This window comes from Moschus berezovskii, chromosome 1 (assembly GCF_049115385.1).
Source record: "Moschus berezovskii isolate FMDL1 chromosome 1, NW_MosBer_1.0, whole genome shotgun sequence".
NCBI classification, from domain to species: domain Eukaryota; kingdom Metazoa; phylum Chordata; class Mammalia; order Artiodactyla; family Moschidae; genus Moschus; species Moschus berezovskii.
In genome coordinates, this window is record NC_142460.1 from 108,630,735 (window position 1) to 108,651,057 (window position 20,323).

Here is a 20,323-nt window from a genome sequence, read left to right on the forward strand (position 1 = left end):
GCAAATTGCATTATTTCATTCTTTTCTACAGCTGAGTTAATATTCCATTGTATATATGTACCACATCTATCCATTAATCTGTCCATGGACATATAAGTTGTTTCCATATTTTGTGAATAATGTTGTAAACAGAGAGGTCCATGTATCTTTTCTGAGTTATCATTTTATATGAATATATGCCCAGGAGGAGGATTGTTGGATCATATGGCAACTCTAGTTTTTTCAGGAACCTTCCTACAGGTCTTCCATAGTGGCAGCACCAATTTACATTCCCACCAACAGTGTAGGAAGATTCCCATTTCTTCACACCTCCTCTAGCATGTGTTAAACTTTATAATGATGGCTGTTCTGACTGGTGTAAGGTGGTATCTCACTGTAGTTTTAAATTTCTGTAATGATTAGTGATGAGGAGCATCTTTTCATGGGGGCATTTTAAAATATATATGCATACTATCACTCTCAATCTTTAATTGGAGAAGTGCTTTGGAACTGTTTGGGTACAACTCTAGAAGGCCTAGCCCAGAAGTCCACTGACTACTCACTGAGGAATTTTTGGTTTTCAGCAGTTTATAGACTTCACTTGTTCCTGGCCACATTTATCATAACTATCTTTAATTAAAGCTGTTTTAAAATATGATAATATATACATGAAGTGAAGTGTTAGTTGCTCACTTCTGTCTGACTCTTTGCAACCCCGTAGACTGTAGCCAACCGGGCTCCTTTGTCCACAGGATTTTCCAGGCAAGGATACTGGAGTGGGTTAACATTTTCTTCTCTAGGAATATATATATATGAAATTGGGCTTAAAACTTGCTGTTTTAATAGTTTTTAAGTGAACAGTTCAGTAGTATTAAGTATATTCATATTGTTGTGCAGTCAACACAACAGCTGTCTCCAGAACTTTATCTTTCAGAACTGAAACTGTACCTGTTAAACAGTAACTCCCCATTTCTCCCTCCCTGAAATCCCTGGCAACCACCAATCTACTTTGCTTTTGTGAATCTGACTACTCTAGGTACCTCATGCAACCACCAATCTACTTTGCTTTTGTGAATCTGACTACTCTAGGTACCTCATGTAAGTAGAATCATGCAGTATTTTTTCTCTTAAAAATATTCAATCCCTGGGGTAGGAAGATTCCCTAGAGAGTGAAATGGCAAGCCATTCCAAAATTCTTCCTGGAGAATTCCATAGACAGAGGAGCCTGGTGGGTTATAGTCCATGGGGTTGCAGAGTTGGACACAACTGAGCAACTAACACTTTCACGGGTATAGCTTGCTAACCTCTTTTACTCCTAAGATTTAAAATGACAAAGTGTACCAGCCTCTTCCAGGCAAGAAACATATATTCCTTTTATTTAATATCTAGTTTGAAACCTCTTCTATTTAACCTTTTCTTTTCTCAGTAAAGTTTATACTTGCTTAATTTTTTGGTCATTTTTGTTCGAGAGTCTTCATGTAAGTTTTAGTTAACTCCCATCATGGTTTTGTATCCTAAGTGCTATTATTTGGAAGGCCTTTAGGATTTGGTAAATCAAGTGCAAGAAATAAATGTTTGGTGCTGCATGTAGGTCCCAAGGCAAATTGGGATTGTTGTGAGTTAAGTACTTCCTGCCCTGATCACAGATATTTTTCTGCCCTCCCACCATGAAAAATACTTTTAACCAATCTATTCTATTCTGTTTTAAATAGGCTGCTCAAGAAAAAGAAGAACTTCAAAGGGAAGGTGACAGTTTGGATGCTAAGATCAACAAAGCCGAAAAAGAAATCTATGCTCTAGGAAACACCCTGCAAGTGCTGAACAGCTGCAACAACAATTACAAACAATCTTTTCAGAAAGTGACTCCATCTAGTATGTAGAAATTATTGAAACTTTTAAAGGAATGTACATACAATGAAAGCTGCATAGTTATTTTAAATAGAGGATCACTATGCGATAAGTAAAACAAGTGCACCATGTTTGATTCAGCTGGAAAACCTAATCACCACAACCCCCCTTTCCTCCCCCACTTAAAATAAGTGCTAAGGTGTTAATTCCACCTGTAACTAGTTGTAGTGATGTGGCATATTACTCCTCTATGAAGTTCATTTCAAATTTGAAAAAAATAGCATACTGGGTGCTCTATGTTGACAAAATAAGAATAGTTATTTCACACCCTATTTTTCAAAAATTAGACATATGGAAGTTGATCTTTCATAATGAAAAATGTTAGAAGTTTAAATTATGTAATATTTTAAAGTTGCTTTCTACACAGCATGTTAAAAATTTAAAGCAAAAATTCTTTTAAATTCTAGGTGCTGAGTATGAGGTAAAAATTCAACTAGAAGAACAAAAAAGAGCTGTTGATGAAAAATACAGATACAAACAAAGACAAATCAGAGAACTACAGGAAGATATCCAGGTAAATTCTATAGGCTTTAATAATAAGCCCTTAGTAAAAGTTAACTATCACTATTATAATTATTCTACTCTTGTTAATATACAATTTTTTAGAGAAGCAGAGATATCTCACTTAAATGAGAAAAAAGTGATCAAAGTATTAACTAGTTAAAATTCAAGTGCTTGTTTATAATAGCAAGGACATGGAAGCAACCTAGATGTCCATCTGCAGACGAATGGATAAGAAAGCTTTGGTACATATATATACACAATGGAGTATTACTCAGCCATTAAAAAGAATGCATTTGAATCAGTTCTAATGAGGTCGATGAAACTAGAGCCTATTATACAGAGTGAACTAAGCCAGAAAGAAAAACACCAATACAGTATACTAACGCATATATATGGAATTTAGAAAGATGCAAATGATAACCCTGTATATGAGACAGCAAAAGAGACACAGATGTATAGAACAGTCTTTGGGACTCTGTGGGAGAGGGTGAGGGTGAGATGGTTTGGGAGAATGGCATTGAAACGTGTATATTATCATATGTGAAACGAATCGCCAGTTCAGGGTTGATGCATGTTACAGGATGCTCAGGGCTGGTATGTGGGGATGACCCAGAGGGGAGGATAAGGGGAGGAGGGAAGTGGGAGGGGGGTTCAGGAAGGGGAACTCATGTACACCCGGGGCGGATTCATGTCAATGTATGGCAAAACCAACCAATATAATATTGTAAAATAATTAGCCTCCAATAAAAATAAAAGATTATGTCTATATTTAATGTTAATTGAAAAAGCAAAACTGTTACTATGATTATAAGAAGAGAATATTATATATAAATGAGTAAAGACTAAAAGAGAAAACTTGTTAATGAAGAATCAATTACTTTTTGCTGTGGTAAAACTGTGGATTTCTTCCTTTCTTCTTGGGGAATATGTTACTTTTATGTAATTTACGGAATTATTAGCAATTAAAAAAAATTGCAATTCACCCTTAAAAAAATAAATAAAATTCAAGTGCTAAGCCCTGACAATTACTTGGTAATCAGTTGATAAATTATAGCTAGCTATGATCTATCCACTAATCTTTATTTCAGTTAAATCCTTTAAAATCACCTTAAAAGACTGTTCCTTAAAAATTTGAAAGATGAGAAAACAATGTGCTTGGTAATAAGCAGGCTCTATATAAACATTTAAGGGCTTCCCTGATGGCTCAGTGGTAAAGAATCCACCTGCCAATGCAGCAGACACAAGAGACAGGGGTGCAATCCCTGGGTTGGGAAGATCCACTGGAGGAGGAAATGGCAACCCACTCCAGTATTCTTTCCTGAAAAATCCCATGAACAGACGAGCCTGGCAGCCTACAGCTGAAAGGGTCACAGAGCTGGACATGACTGAGTGAACTTACAGAGTTTTTTTTTTTTTTTTATTAAAGAAATAGATTATATGAGTTGGGAATCTTTGAAAACTGTGTGCTTTCAATAGTTATTGTTTGAATTGTTTTTCTCCCAAATACCATAAAAATAACCTTCCAGTGGAATTATATATAAAACTTAATCCATAAAACCATTATACTTATTATCTACCAAAAGAATGTACATTATATATGCAGAGTTGGCCACGACTGAGCAACTGAGCATATATATACAAAAACAAAGGAATCAGAATTAAATACTTGACAAGTGGCAATTATAAAAGTTATTTCTGATCCTAACCAATAAATTTGTTAATATTTATTTTATGCAGAGCATGGAAAATACTTTAACAGTTATAGAACACTTAACAAATAATGTCAAAGAAAAAGTAACAGAGAAGCAAGCTTATGTACTTCAATTAAACAAAGAAACTGAGGAACAGAAGCCAAAATTAGAAAGAGTAACTAAACAGGTATCGGAAACTTTAAAAAACTGACCTGTCATATTTATGTTTTGGAGTTCCAAATAGTAACCTCACATCTTCCTTCATCTATTAAAAAATACTAAGTTCTAGAAAATAGGTTTAAATAACTGACTGCTGTTGACCAACAGTGTGCAAAACTCATCAAGGAAGTCCGTCTTTTGAAAGATACAAAAGATGAAACACTAGAAGAACAAGATATCAAACTTCGTGAAGTGAAACAGCTTCACAAGATCATTGATGAAATGTTAGTTGATATCATCCAAGAAAATGCTGAGATCAGTGTTATCCTTCAAACATACTTTCAACAGGTAATAAGAGTTATCTTCTAGTCAAGTATTTCTTAAACATGTCATGAAGAAAAATTTATGGTATTAAACATAAAATGAAATCTACTGAAAAATATTCTGAAATGCAGTGGTACTAATGACTGCTCTTGAATATTTTTCCAGAGCGGTTTAGAACTACCTACAAGTAGTACTAAAGGTAGTCGTCACAGTTCTAGATCTCCTTCCCAGACTTCACTGTTATCAGCAAGGTAAGTGGAAGGATAAAACACCATCTCCTGATTCACTTGGTTACAGCTTCTAACCCAAGCATTCGGTCACTTCCATATGCCATAGCTGTTGGACCTGCCAGTGCACTGCTAGTACTCTCCTCCACTTTCCCTACCTTCTGATGTTTGTGTCAGAGGCAGAAACCAGCTAGCAGCACAAGACTTCCCTTCTGGCTTCTGTCTGGTGTTATCATTTTCAGTTTGACATATAGTGCTTTGTGACTATCAGCTATTTCAGCAGGATAAAGCAGGGTGAAAATTTGGATGATACACATAGGTTATCCCTGAGTGTGGGAAGAACTGATTAAACCATAAAAGGACCACTTAGCTGTACATACATATTGAGTAAGATTTATAAGATTAAAATGCACTGTAAAATCTAAGGAGTCAGAATTTTATTTATGCTGCTTTGTTTTGCTAAAAAGGAAATTATTCTTTACTTCTGCAATTTGGTTTTATCCAGAATTCTATCAGGTAGACATTTAGTCAACATTCCTGTGCCTTGCTGACAAAATAATAATTATTAATATTAAAGATGATCCTCATCTTAAAATTCCCAATCTGCCACATTCAGCACCATGTTACTTTTCATTACTCCACAGCAAGATGTCATGAAAGGATTTCCTAAAAGATTTTTAAGTAAAACAAAACAAACACTTTCTATGTAAACATGGTGAGCACCTACTTGAACACCCTCAGTTCAGTTCAGTTGCTCAGTTGTGTCTGACTCTATGTGACCCCATGAACAGCAGCACGCCAGGCATCCCTGTCCATCATCATCTCCTGGAGTTCACCCAAACTCATGTTCATTGAGTCAGTGATGCCATCCAACCATCTCATCCTCTGTCGTCCCCTTATCCTCCTGCCCTCAATCTTTCCCAGCATCAGGGTCTTTCCAAATGATCCACTGGATGTTGGCAATTTGATCTCTGGTTCCTCTGCCTTTTCTAAAACCAGATTGAACATCTGGAAGTTCACAGTTCACGTATTGTATAAGCCTGGCTTGGAGAATTTTGAGCATTACTTTACTAGTGTGTGAGATGAGTGCAATTGTGCAGTAGTTTGAGCATTGTTTGGCATTGTCTTTCTTTGGGATTGGAGTGAAAACTGACCTTTTCCAATCTGTGGCCACTGCTGAGTTTTCCAAATTTGTTGACATATCGAGTGCAGCACTTTCACAGCATCATATTTTAGGATTTGAAATAGCTCAACTGGAATTCCATCACCTCCACTAGCTTTGTTCATAGTGATGCTTCCTAAGGCCCACTTGACTTCACATTCCAGGATGTCTGGCTCTAGGTGAGTGATCACACCATCATGATTATCTTGGTCGTGAAGATCTTTTTTGTACAGTTCTGTGTATTCTTGCCACCTCTTCTTAATATCTTCTGCTTCTGTCAGGTCCATATCATTTCTGTCCTTTATTGAGCCCATCTTTGCATGAAGTGTTCCCTTGGTATCTCTCATTTTCTTGAGGAGATCTCTAGACTTTCCCATTCTATTGTTTTCCTCTATTTCTTTGCAGTGATCACTGAGGCAGGCTTTCTTATCTCTCCTTGCTATTCTTTGGAACTCTGCATTCAGATACTTATATCTTTCCTTTTTTCCTTTGCTTTTCACTTCTTTTCAGCTATTTGTAAGGCCTCCTCAGACAGCCATTTTGCTTTTTTGCATTTCTTTTTCTTGGGGATGGTCTTGATTCCTGTCTCCTGTACAATGTCATGAACCTCCGTCCATAGTTCGTTTCACTCTATCAGATCTAGTCCCTTAAATCTATTTCTCACTTCCACTGTATAATCATATGGGATTTGATTTAGGTCATACCTGAATGGTTTAGTGATTTTTCCCACTTTCTTCAATTTCAGTCTGAATTTGGCAGTAAGGAGTTCATGATCTGAGCAACTCCCGGTCTTGTTTTTGCTAACTGTATAGAGCTTCTTCATCTTTGGCTGTAAAGAATATAATCAATCTGATTTCGGTGTTAGCCATCTGGTGATGTCCATGTGTAGGGTCTTCTCTTGTGTTGTTGGAAAAGGGTGTTTGCTATGACCAGTGCGTTCTCTTGGCAAAACTCTATTAGCCTTTGCCCTGCTTCATTCTGTACTCCAAGGCCAAATTTGCCTGTTAGTCCAGGTGTTTCTTGACTTCCTACTTTTGCATTCCAGTCCCCTATAATGAAAAGGACATCTTTTTTGGGTGTTCTAAAAGGTCTTGTATGTCTTCACAGAACGGTTCAGCTTCTTCAGTGTTACTGGTCAGGGCATAGACTTGGGTTACTGTGATATTGAATGGTTTGCCTTGGAAATGAAGAGATCATTCTGTCGTTTTTGAGATTGCATCCATGCACTGCGTTTCGGACTCCTGTTGACTACGATAGCTACTCCATTTCTAAGGGATTCCTGCCCACAGTAGTAGATGTAATGGTCATCTGAGTTAAATTCACCCATTCCACCCTAGTACTTTCATAAAAGCATACTTTCAAAACTTATCATTCAGAATAGTTATGCTTTTCAAATGACCCCACCACTTTTTCCTATCAATATGTTCCTCACTTTCTTCTTTTTGGCTCAAATTATACAACCTATCATTTTAATCTTGCCAGCACTCAAATTTTCTTGCCTCTTTTCTTACCTTTTGTTGAATGATTTTGGCAAACTTTTAATACCTAATGATTCTAAATTATAGTTGAAACATTTTTAAAATAGAAATATATTTGCAGAACTATTTTTCTACTGATTTGAAACTTTATGTTTATCATCTTTTTCTTTTTAAACTAATTTCCTAATACTATTAATGGTCATCTTTTAAAATTCATTATTAGCACTCTTAACAGTATATCTTTCTTGATCTTTAAGTACTTGTGGGATTATTGCATTTTTGCAATTAATGAGGGGGTCTCTACTAAAATAAAAATTCTGAATTACATTACAGTAATTCTGGTTTTATTCTAGGTCATCTAAGAGTACAAGCACTTCTGCTTCTCAGACTTCGATCAAAGTATTAGAGCTGAACTTCCCAGCCTCTCCACTAACTGGCAGCACTTCCAGACCAACTAGTGCTAGCAGTGCCTCCAGTACTGGTAAAAGCAGAAAGACCAAAAAATAAAATTTTAAATCTCTCTTGAACAAGTTGTAAACACAAAACCAAAAGTCTCCTAAGTTTAAAATAGTATATCACACCCTATGCTTTTGGGTGCCTTATACTGATATAGAGGCCTACTGAGATTAAGTGTTAGAAATACAAAATGACCAGAGAAAAGTTTTATCCAGTGAAAAATGTAAAAACTTCATGCTAGCCATGAAACTACTCACTTCTAATGTAACAATCTTTTAGGAAGAAATCTGTAAAGATTTACTGTACTATATAGTTTATAACACTATTAAAATTATTTTAGCCTAGATGATCCTGAAATTAGGTTTTATTTATTAAAAGAAACATATTTCTCAGACTTTGGGAGAAGAAATCTGTTAGTTTCTTCTTTTAGCATTACCTCTCCCCCTCCCTCCACCAAGAAAACAGCTGATAGGAAGAGAACCACTATTTATCAACAACAGTGGAGCTTAAATTTCTAGGAAGTAGGCCACCTTGACCTTGAAAGAAGTCAAACATCTTGAAGATTCTGCTCTCAAGATGCAACGAAGAATATGTTTTCAAGATTTCCTTGATTTAATAAACAATTTAAAGCAAGCCAGGTGTAATTAGATTTGCAATAGGAATTCTGTAAATTTCCAGTAAAGGTAGACTACCAGATTAACAATTAGTTATTTCTGTCAGTTCTTTATCATAACCTGTGCCCAACACTTTGAACTTTGGAATAGAGGGTGAAGTATGACTATGTTATAAAACTAGTTTTCAAATAAATGTATCATAATATATATACTTAAATGAGTACTCCTTCAAATCTTGGGAAAAAGTATTTCTTACAAAAACTGTCATTGTTTAGAACTGTCACTTGCAATTCCTTCTGAAAGGCAGTAATGGTAGTAAAACTGTTTCTCTGGATCACTGGAGTAGTTATTGTCATTTCTTGTAATAGGCATCAAAAGGCACAGCTAAGTCCAATAAATAAGATGGGTAAAAAGCTGATTTTTTTGTTTTTTTGTAAAACATTATTCCAGTGAGATTTGTGAAATATAAAAACTGATTAATCTTACCATCACTTCGAATGTTCACCAAAATTCTCATTCTTCGCCCTATTTTACTTTGCAAGAGAATTACCTGGAAGTTGAAGTATTAAAACACTGTATTCCAAGCAGGCAGAGACTAGTACTGTGACCTTAGAAAAGTTACTTCTCTATGCTTTTTTTCTCATGTATAATATAGAGACAGTAAAAGTTATCTATGTTAATTGAAATCAGGTAATTTATATAAAGGCACAGGGCCCAACACACAAGTGCATAGTGAAAATGAAAAGTCGCTCAGTCATGTCTGACTCTTTGTGACCCCATTGACAAAGAGTCAGTCCATGGAATTCTCCAGGCCAAGAATAGTGTAGTGGGTAGCCTATCCCTTCTCCAGCAGATCTTTCCTACCCAGGAATTGAACTGGAGTCTCCTGTATTGCAGGCGGATTCTTTACTAACTGAGCTATCAGGGAAGCCCTGGAATTGTACAGTAGCTCCTACCGATTATTGAGCCATCAACCAAAGCCTAGCACAGTATTTGTGGAATGGTTAAGTTATATTAAGTTTTGGTATTTTATTGCTGACAAGAATTGAGACAGAACAAGAACTAAGTGTCTTCTTCTGCTAGCATTCTGTTACTTAGACATTTGTAAGGGGGATACTCGCTACCCTTCAACGCACCCATCCAGTGTCATCATGAATTGGAAAGATTCTAAAGCCTATGAGATTCTAAACACCTATGACTCCTATGTATACCCATCTCTATTCTCATCTATACTGTTTTTAATAATTTGGGAAGAATTATTATGATCCAAGTTCCTTCCTTCTTCAGCTCTAGTTGCTGAAATTAATTCTGAGTAAGTCCAGGTTCTGTCAGCTGAATCATTTATTCAGACTCTTAGGAAGAAAAGCAGAAATGCAAGCCAGCTCTAGGCTATCAAAAAAGACACTCAACTGGACATTTGCAATACTAGGACAGTTTCCTAACCTCCTTTCCCTTAGTGGAAGACCAGATTTATAGTGTGCTTCACTTGCCACTGCTGCTGGTGCTAAGAGGACTCTTTCCTACTCTGATCTATTCTTGCCTGGAATGTATGGTCTTGTCAATATTTAAAGAAATTTCTTAGGGCTATACTGCAAGCAAGAAAGAAAAAAAAGAGAGATGAGCAAAATGGGCCCCTATTCAACTTTCATGGCTTTATTCCTAAAGTACTTTTAAACATCTGGTACATAAATCATTTTAATTAAATCAGGCTTTAGAGGTCAATTAGACAAGACACATATCTGTCTACCATTTAAAAATGTTATGCAAGAAAATTCACCTTTAAACAATTAATGATTATAAACTGGTATTTAACATTCAAATAATCTCTTTAGAAAGTCAAGAGCTTTTAACAGAATGAAATAATTTTTGATAAAAATGATCCAAGTGTTCCAATGCACAAATTTAATATTTTCTCAAACAGCAGGATAAGGTGAACCTGAGGAATTCTAACATACCATAGTACAATGAAGAGACAATACTTTGAGAGTTATCTTTAGGTGAAGAAGTTTAAATCATCAGAATAAGAAATAACTGTACATAACATACACACATTAAAAAAAAAATCAAGCTATGAAAAGGAGACCTATAACTGAAACAAATATACCTTGAGAACTGCTATAAAAAGCAACTGATTTCCATAATGTCTACAAATAAAATAACCATGGGAGCAGAGATTTCTGCACTGGACTGTATTACTAAAAGATCCAAATATTTTATTAAAAGTCTTTAGTGTAATGTTGAGGATAACCTTGGCATATTAGTTTTTTGGCTTATTTCCTTTTTCTTTTTCAAATGCAGCTATCTGATTAAATATATTGAGTAAATTTTGAGGTAAATTTTTTTTAACTCCACCTTCTGAATGGTCTTTGCTATTGAGTCCCTCTCCCTGAACCTCTGTTTTAATATCCTCCTCGTAATTACCCTCTCTTTCACACTCTCCTTGATTTTTATTTAATTGATATCTTTGCTCATGTCTACTTAGATCTCGTGATCCAGAGTAAGTGGATTTCTTATATTTTTCTCCTGACTTCCAAGAGTAGTCTGAGCTTGCTGGTGAAGTAGCATGTCTCGTGGAACCTGGCTCCCACTTTCTATAGTGCTCTTTTCTTCCTTCTGTATCTTTTTCCAATCTTCTATAACCATACATTTTTACCTTATCCTCTGAATTCCTATAAAAAGAATCTGAGGAATCTCTTCTACTGGAAAAATGTCTTTCTGATTTATATGGCTTTTCTGTTCTACTACTACCTGCCTGAGTTTTATAGCTATCATAAAAATCTCTTGGATCTTCAGACCTACCTCCAAAATCATCCGGAATTTCAACAGAAGATGATGAGAAAGAACATTTATCTTTTTCTTTTACCTGTTTCTTTTGATATGGTAACCTATCCTGCTTTTCCAATAGTTTTTCCACTTCTTGTTTTTGGTTAAGAAAAGACGCTGACGGATTAGCTGGAACTGGGAAGCACTCATCTTTCTTATTCTGATCTATCTGATTTGAGGATGCCTTAGCTGAATGCCTTTTAGAACTTCGAGAAGACTCTGAGCGGTTCCTCTTATGTTTCTTATGCCTTTTGTGACCATAAGATGAAGAGGATGATGAAGAAGAAACTGATTCATCAGCAGAAGAAACACTCGAAGAAGAAGTTGATTTTCTTCTTTTTTTCTTTAGCCTAAAAAAATGTAGTTAACTCATCAGATATGTTGAGTATAAAAATGTTTAATTACCCATAAAGATTTTAGTTCTATTTTATTCTCTTTAAAGATTTCAGAAAAGTTTGCGGCTTATATAAGAATTATAGCAATAAGTTTAGTTTTTACTACAATATCCAATTTTACCATTATTTGTGACTTTTGGGAAAAAATACTTGTGTAGACAATTGTCACCGTAAGCAAATCCATCATTTTTGAAATACACAGTGACATTTCTAAAGTTACCTTAAAAATTTAAGACCATCTGAATACATAAAGGAGAAAACTGAAGTTTTACATTTGGCTACGTCTAGGTCATGGTTTTACCACCTCAGGACTATTAACATTTTTGGCCAAATAACTCTTTGCTGGGAGGGTAGGGTGGTAGTGGGGAAATTCTATATCACTGTTTAAGTTTAGCAGCATCTCTGACCTCTGTTCACTAGATGCCAGTAGCACCTACCAGTTATGAAAACCAAAAATGTTCCATGGGAAACAACACACAGTTGAGAACTACTGCTCTAATTCTGAAACATTTCTCCCTAAAATATAGATAATTAAAATAACATTTTAATTCTATTTTTTTGTTTTTGTATTTTTTGGGCAGATTTCTAGCCATCCATTCTACTTTGCTTTATCTCTTTTACAGAAAAATTTATGGTACACATACTTGCTAAAAATCATTGATTATGACTTGAAACACTTTAATTTTTTACTTACTTTATCTCCCAAATGGCACTTTGGTTCAACTGAGTACTTGCTTTAAGTTTAAAAATACTGAATATTATAGTTTACCTTTTCTCCTCTTTTAAGAGCTTACGCAACTTTTCTGCACTTGTTTCTATTTTCTTTGTTTTCTGCTTTTCTTCCTTTTCAGCTTGTTTTTCTCTTAATTCCAAAGATTTCTTTTAGAACCCAGATATCGGAAAAAACCACACGTTAAAAATAGCAGAATATATAAAATTCAGTTTTCAAAAGACCAACCCACCCCCCAACCAGAAACCAAATGTGGTATACCCAAATCACCATATATCCAGCATTGAAAAAGCATTTTTAACATATAAAAATTAATCACAGGTATTTGGCATTAATCATTGAACAGCCAGAACAGTATTGAGGACCATATTGCAGTTGGTATTCCATGAAAAAAAAGGGAAGCCATCGCATTGATACCCATGACCCAGAGTCCAAGAAACAGAAAAAATAAAATACATGAAAAAAAATATATATATATTTAAAAAAAAACCATTAAAAATTGAAACAGGACACAAATTTTATAAATAAAATTCAAAGGAAGAAATCCCAATATGGTGAGTTGAGAGGGGAATCACCATGTTCAAATACAAACCATTTAAAAAATAGCACAGCCCAGTTGGATGCATGGTTACATAAGAAATCATTTTCCAGTTTGAGGATGGGGATGAGCAGCACCAGATGTCAGACACAGCAGCAATGGTCCAATTCAGAAGAAAATGCATGAGAAAACATCATCATCAGTATTACAGGAAAAGACAGTTTAAAATATTTTTCAGAATGGTTTTTATAATTAGTTCAATTACAGTAATAATACTGAATTTTGTAACCATCAGGAAAGCTCACTACAAGGACAATTCTACAAGGACAACTGCATACCAAACAGGCAATGGGAATTTTCTCAACAAAACTATGAAGTAATGTCAAATGCAATTAAGAAAAGCTGTATCTAAAAAACTTTTCATGCCATAATTAAGTGATTTAGAATAGTTTCCCTAGAAGAAAGCTAAGTTTGGGCATTAATCTTAAAAATGACTACATTTCTAAGAGGAAATAAAGAATCACCTGCATATATATATGAAGCTTCTGCAAAGCATCCTCTGCATCTTTGAAAGTTTCATCCAAAGCCAAAGCTTTCTTATAGTAACTTTCAGCATTTAAAAACTTTTCTTCTTCTTCTAACCTAAATTCGAAAGGAAAATTTAGCTTTTTTGGTAAAAATTAGAAGTTCTCAAATATGCATATAGGGCAGAAGCTTATGTGAGTTCATTAGGGAAAAACTATATTTAGCAAATTATTTTCCAAACTGAACAATACTTAAATACTGTGCTTCTGCTATTTTTTTGTTAGTATTGTTGTAAAAGACAATATAAAACCATATAAAACAAATCAGAGAAACTGAACTCAAAGATACAGAGAACAGACTGGTGGTTGCTGGAGGTGGGGTTGGTAAAATGGGTGAAAATGATTCATTTTATAAACTTCCAGGCATAAAATAAAAACCTGAGGATGTAATATACAGCATGGTGATTATAGTTAGTACCATACTGTATATTCGAAAGTTGCAAAAAGAGTACATCTTAAAAGTTCTCATCACAAGAAAAAAAAAACATAACTGTGTGATGATGAATGTTAGCAGACACAACGGTCAACTCTTCACAATATATACATAAATTGAATCCTATGTTGAACATAACCTGAAGCTAACATAAAGTTATGTGTCAACTATATCTCAATTAAACAAAAAACAAACAGGAATTCATTACTGATAACTAAAGCCATATTGCAGGTCAAGCAGTGGCATTTTAATATAATTTGTGAAAACACACTATCAATTGATATCCTCTGAAATTTAGTATGATCTTGAACTTTAGCACAGAATTATGTAGACTGGCTTTTCCTAGTAGTTTATGAAGAGTTTTCCTTTCTACAGAAAAATTTTCCCAGAAAATTCATTGTTAAAATCACAAATACCAAGGCACAAATATCACAACCAGCCTGCAGAAAGGATAATAATCATCATTATTAGATGATGCTCACAAGTCTATGTTGTGAAATATCAGAATTAGAAAGTTTAGACACAGATCAGTGAAAGGATTTTGCACAATATTTTCAGTTTTTAGAAAGCAGGAAAAGGTATTCACTGTAAAACAAATGAATAAACCCAGTGGTTTCAATGCAATCACTTCTGTGTCAGATAGGATGAGGGGAGGAAGGAACAGCTAAAGACGATCAAGATTTCTGGACTGGATTACCAAATAGATGGTGTTGCCGTTCACAGAGCTAAAAATCACGAGTATGTGAATAGTAGGACAACCACATGTAAGTAGGCACTAGCTATGTACCTAGGGGCTTCCCTGGTGGCTCAGACAGTAAAGAATCTGCCAGCAATGCAGGAGACCTGGGTCTGATCCCTGGGTTGGGAAGATCCCTTGGAGCAGGGCATGGCAACCCACACCAGTATTCTTGCCTGGAGAATCCCCATGGGCAGAGGAGTTTGGCAGGCTACAATCCATAAGGTTGCAAAGAGTTGGACACAACTGAATGACTAAGCACAGTTATAGCTATGTAAGAAAGAAAAAAGCTGCTCCAATCACTTGAGTCCAAGCAGAAGTTCTTATCAGTTAAAAACAAACACTGCAAAATTTCATTTATATGGAGTTCTGAAATGATCATACAAACTGTAATGATCGGGCAAATTCATGAAGCAGAAAAGGAATGATTCTATTTAAGAAAAAATGATAGCAAAAAAGATGCTCGCCCTTAATTATTAAAGCAGGCTGTTACCAAGTTATTTATATTAAAAGTATTATATTCCTTCAAAATATTTTATAAATTAGACTAGTCTGTTAGTCATTACGCCAAGTACTATGCCAGTATCTCAAGACAGTATAATATAGGTTACAGGGTTTGTTCTTAATGTTTTGCTCTTCATTTTAATCTAAGTTCATGGATTTTATTAGACAAAGTAGAGCAATAAGTTGACTACAACAGGGAAATCTTATGTACAATGAACTACAGAGTTCTCAATTTATATTTCTGGCATTATAATTACTAGAATGATGAAATGAGTTAGAAATTTCTCTCTATTAAATAAAAACTTTTGGTGTGTGTCCAGGATAAGATTTACCTATTAACTTTCTATGTATTAAAATACATAATCAGAACAGTGAACTCAAGACACTAAAATATCTCCAATCATGAAGAAAGTAAGTAATAGGAAGGATAAAAGGACCAGAAAATGTAAAAAGGACTATATTTAAAAAACATTTTCAATCAAAACTGAAACTAAGAGATATCTGAACTAAGTCAAAGATGCTATTTCTTTAAGTTCAAGATTTTATAGTAGTTGGCTATTAAATATTAGATTTCTACTATTAAACAAATCTGAGACTTACTGCCCTCCTCTTTCTACAAGTGTCTGGCAGAGGTATTTTCTTGCATTTCTGTGAGTTGGACAGTTTTCCAGTGCAAGTTCAAAATCTTCTATTGCTTTGTTCAGACTTCCTTTTGTTGCATATCTATAGATATGAGACAAAATTAAGAGGAATTTATCTTGTGAGCTATTCATAAATCTTATATACATTTATCTTGTCAATATTCCTCAAAACCCATGATCCACTTACAATGCTCCACGAGCTACCAAAGCTTCCACATTTTGTTTGTCTATTTCCAGAGCCTTATTGTATTCATTCATAGCATCCACATGGCGTCCAACCTTAAAATAATCAACTCCAATCTTCACACTAAAAATATATTTTAAAGCATACATAACAAATATTTCATAGAATATCCAAACAAAATGTTAACATAAATAAAATTTTAAAGCAAACCAAATTAGTTACTAGTCTTCAATATTCTCAGTATAACTAAGAAACAGTCTTTAGATCATTTCATAACAAATATTTGTGAAATCCAGATATCAATATATTAATTCCTTTTTAACAAAATTAAAAAAATATTGGCTAAAATGTAAATCTTTAAAGTTTACAACATAGTAGCATTTATATCTATAAAAAAGCTAATCTCAAAAAGGTATCACTTAAATTCATTTATAAACAAATTGTGTCTTAAAGATGACATAAGCATGCTTGCCTTAACTTAACCTGTTAGGTTAAATGCAATTGTTGAGTGACAAAAATCTCATACCATTTTAAAGCCCATGATGCAGACTGCTTCTTTCTTAATGCAGAAGCAAAATCATCCTCAGAGAAATTTTTGCTATTGAAGAAAATAAAAGTCAAACTGTAAATACTTTTTTGGGTAACTACATCTCACTTTACCTGACAGATAAAAACTGAATCTCAAGCAAGAAATTTGTATTCCCATTTATAATGCAAAATTTTTGAACTCTCAGGAATGACTATTATTATTAAAAAGTATTTTCCTTTAGCATATATGTAAAATTCTTACAAATTTTCTGCAACTTATAAATTTTTTCTGTATCTACCTGGTCACACGGCAGACATCAATCACTGATAAGACTCCACTCTAGAAGGAGAAGGGGTCAGCCTAGTTCATTCAAACTTTGGCATATTGCTGCCACCAAGCTTAGGATAATCAACTATATTCTTCAGTTATGCAGCTTGTCACATCAGCACCACAGACCTCACCACTTAACAGAACAATACTGATTTACTATACCTTTGAAGGCCTCTCATTAAAGATGGTGGATTAGATTCATCTATTCCTAGTTTTCCTAAAAGGAATTCAACTACTCCTGGATTAACAAATCCCAAAGAACTCTGCATGATATTCTCATAGGATTCCAAAGAATTGCTATTTAGTTCAACGCTTTTCCTTAAAAAAAAAAAAAAAAAAAATCACAAAATATAAAGATGATTAAGACGATTAACACAATTAAACAGCGTGTCCCGTTTTCATTATGGAAATAACATTATTATATGGGATTTAAATACTCAGACCATTTTTGGGTTAAAAAAATAAAATTTATGGGTTAAAAAAATAAAATTAGAGTATTTTGAAATAAGAGAAATTAGAATTCTACTTTCTTGTTAGAAGTTGGGCAAAATTTGCAATTTTTTAGCCAAGAAACTGTTTTGCAATTAATTTGTTGAGACAATGTAGATAAAATTACCTGTAGTACAAAGGAAGTTCTTCAGAACTAATTACACCTAATTTAATACCAGATAGGTGTGGTGGAAGAGATGAGCTATATAGAGACACTGCAAGCTTTTCATGGTATCTGTCAATATCCTTGATTCCAGCTTAAAAAATAAGAAAATTAAGTTGATTAGCAAAGCAATGCAAACTAACATAAACATGACCACAGTTACTAACATGAGGAAACTGATCACCTCGAATGATGTCACCAGTTTGGTAATATGATAAAGGATCCCCATGGCTACTGATTGACGGCACCTCTCTTACTGGACATAGAGCCTGCAATGAGAAGCACTGTAAAATACTAGACATTCTATTCTTCAGAGAGAGTGTCTTCTTTTATTCTAGCAGTTCAGTGTAAACAGCTAAGACTTGACAGGAATATTAAGAAAATAACTAGCACCCTAGAGTCTAAATTTAAATTTCTGTGCCCAAACATAAATAAAAAGTTTTCTGGTTCAAGTCAAAGCTAAACTCTCATGAAACTTGCAATTAGTTTTAGAAACTGAATATAAGTATGCATGATGAAACAAAAAGATAGTTTTTGCTTATTAAATATAAAACTAAAATGTATCCAGAAAGTAGGAGACTTCCAAAGAAAATGAAATGTGAATTCTTCTAGGTTTAGGTGTGTTATCGAGTTTGCGGTATCTTCTGGTTTTCTTCCCTATCTGCCTTAATAGACAATATCAAACCTTTCAAATTAAAGCAACTTAGTGTATTTCAAATTTAGATCTATTCACCTTGGGCAAAATATCATGATGTACAAATCACTTAATTATTGGAAATATACACATAAGACAGGAATTTGTTTCTAAATTATCCACACGCAAGTATCTAATGCTGAATACAAATAATTAAAGACTTTTCAGCTAGAAGAAATAACCCAGGCTACTAACTAATCTCACCAGGTCCACTAATATCTGAGCATTTAAAAAAGGACCCCACTTCTGCCAGCCAAAGGACCAAACCCCCCAAACTAGAAACAGTGGCAGAAACTGTAATTCTATTACTGCTAATAATTTTTTTAAAGTAAAAAAAGTACTTAATTTTTCTATAAAAAATTAATTCTCAAAACTAGGTCTGCAGAGTACACTTAATTACAGCTGGATGAAAAGATATAATTTTTGCACTGAGATGACATTTTTATCAAAAACAATCAAATAACTAAAAGGTGAGTAACTTACTGTGATTTCTAAGTGGGATATATCTCTCATAATGCCACTGCCTAAACAAATCAACACCATGAAAAACCCAAATTCCCGAATGGAACTAATTCTTCCAATAACTATATCACCACGCTCAATATCTCGAAAAAACAGCTCTCTCCGGTCCATACTAGGTATCTCCATGAATTGCTCTAACGGTGGCATGACTGCATAATAATCTGAAAAAATAAGTAACAAAATTACTAACAACAGCTCTGTGTACTGCTTCATCAAAGTGCTGTTAAACCAAAACGCAACAATGTTAAGACTAAACACACCATCATTGTCTTCACTAACTTCAGCAGTTGTAGGTGCATCTGATTTCCAGGAAAGTGCAAAAAGCAGATCCGCTTTTTTGGAAATGAATTTTTGTATTTCAATGTTGTCAACTCTCCTCTCTTTTCTTAAAAAGAAAACAAAATTTATGAAAACTGGTTTTTCCGCAAAACTTTTTAGTACGTACAAGCTTCTGCGCTCTGCTTTCATCGCCCAACCGTGAGTGACTATTCTAAGCTCTTGGCCACACATCCTCCGAAAAAAGTATTAACCAGGGATCCCCTCATACGCCAGTCTGTAGATGGAGGGCGCGGAAACTTAAAAACAGCCGCGCTGTTCCAGATATACACAAGCCCAAAGGATTTTAGCCAAAGAATCCGCGCCTCTGCTGGCAGTACTAGATTTAAAAGTTCAACCCACAACCCGCATTGCCCACACCAGGGAGAAGGTACCCTCCTCCATCCTGCCCTTGAAACCGGCGCCGCAGTCCTCACGTGCTCACAGCCTCGGCTCAGCAGCCGGACTGCGGAGCTGCGTCCCCTGTCCCGTCTCGCAGCGGCGCCGCGGTCCCATTACCTGCCCGGTAACTGCTGCTGGCCCGGCGGACCCCGGGCAGGGTCGGCCACCGACCCCAGGAGGCTCCGGAAGTGCGGGTTGTCCTGCTGTTCGCTCCGGAGCAGGGAGAGCAAAGACGGGCCGTGGAAATTTAGTGACTGCCGCAAGAGGTCTCGGTCCATGACTAGAGACTGTCGTGACCAAAGGTCAGTGGGCTGCCAGCCCCCGGTTCGGTGCCCACTACTTCAGGCCGTTGTCGTGGAAGCTGAGAAAGCGGCCTGGAAGCCGCCGGAAGCACACATCACAGACACCTCCAGAGTGGCCTCCCGGAAGTGTTCTGGAACCGCCCCCAGCGGCGGTGCTGCGGAGCGCAGTTTTGGTATCGCGAAATTGAGCGAGATTACGGAAGCCGGGAGGATTGGGGCACGCTTTTACGGAGCTAAGGGCAGGCTGTGGCTCTGAGGTAGTGAAGTGTGTAACAAATTTTCGTTTTAAAATTTCTGAGGTGTTATTACATTGAAATGGCCCAAGCTCTAATCTGTGGTAAATAATAATTCATCCTTGTGTTTAGCGAGGCGCTTCTAAGTGCCAGTGTCAGGCAGAGAACCCTGAACGGTTACAAAGTTTCTTACCTTGGAGTTATCGCTGGATAAGTATGCCTCAGACATCACCGCATTAAAACGACTGCTCTTGGAGACGTCCTATTAGGCTGG

At 35.4% G+C, this 20,323-nt stretch overlaps 2 protein-coding genes across 3 annotated transcripts in view; one reads left to right on the plus strand and one right to left on the minus strand.

Moving 5' to 3' along the window:
- Nucleotides 1–8,041, plus strand: part of CCDC39 (coiled-coil domain 39 molecular ruler complex subunit) — a 57,260-nt gene extending 49,219 nt beyond the window's left edge. The window contains exons 15-20 of the mRNA XM_088838869.1: nt 1,692–1,851; nt 2,295–2,401; nt 4,129–4,269; nt 4,410–4,589; nt 4,731–4,816; nt 7,786–8,041. Of these exons, the coding sequence (XP_088694995.1) occupies nt 1,692–1,851; nt 2,295–2,401; nt 4,129–4,269; nt 4,410–4,589; nt 4,731–4,816; nt 7,786–7,939 (828 nt within the window). The 3' untranslated portion in view covers nt 7,940–8,041. The remainder of the gene's footprint in view (nt 1–1,691; nt 1,852–2,294; nt 2,402–4,128; nt 4,270–4,409; nt 4,590–4,730; nt 4,817–7,785) is intronic.
- On the minus strand, nt 8,041–19,955 carry TTC14 (tetratricopeptide repeat domain 14). Of its 2 annotated transcripts, XM_088838871.1 has the most exons (12): nt 19,632–19,954; nt 19,058–19,182; nt 18,759–18,958; nt 17,766–17,850; nt 17,546–17,675; nt 17,092–17,247; nt 16,597–16,668; nt 16,074–16,193; nt 15,846–15,968; nt 13,513–13,630; nt 12,490–12,599; nt 8,041–11,675 (listed from the first exon to the last, which is right to left on the minus strand). In XM_088838871.1, the coding sequence occupies exons 1-12, from the start codon at nt 19,790–19,792 to the stop codon at nt 10,760–10,762; spliced, it is 2,316 nt and encodes a 771-aa protein (XP_088694997.1). In that variant the 5' UTR covers nt 19,793–19,954; the 3' UTR covers nt 8,041–10,759. The 2 variants fall into 2 exon arrangements, 1 of the variants encoding a protein (XP_088694997.1); XR_016038066.1 differs by lacking the exon at nt 8,041–11,675 and having other exon boundaries at nt 13,043–13,630; nt 19,632–19,955.
- Nucleotides 19,956–20,323: the final 368 nt, after the last annotated feature.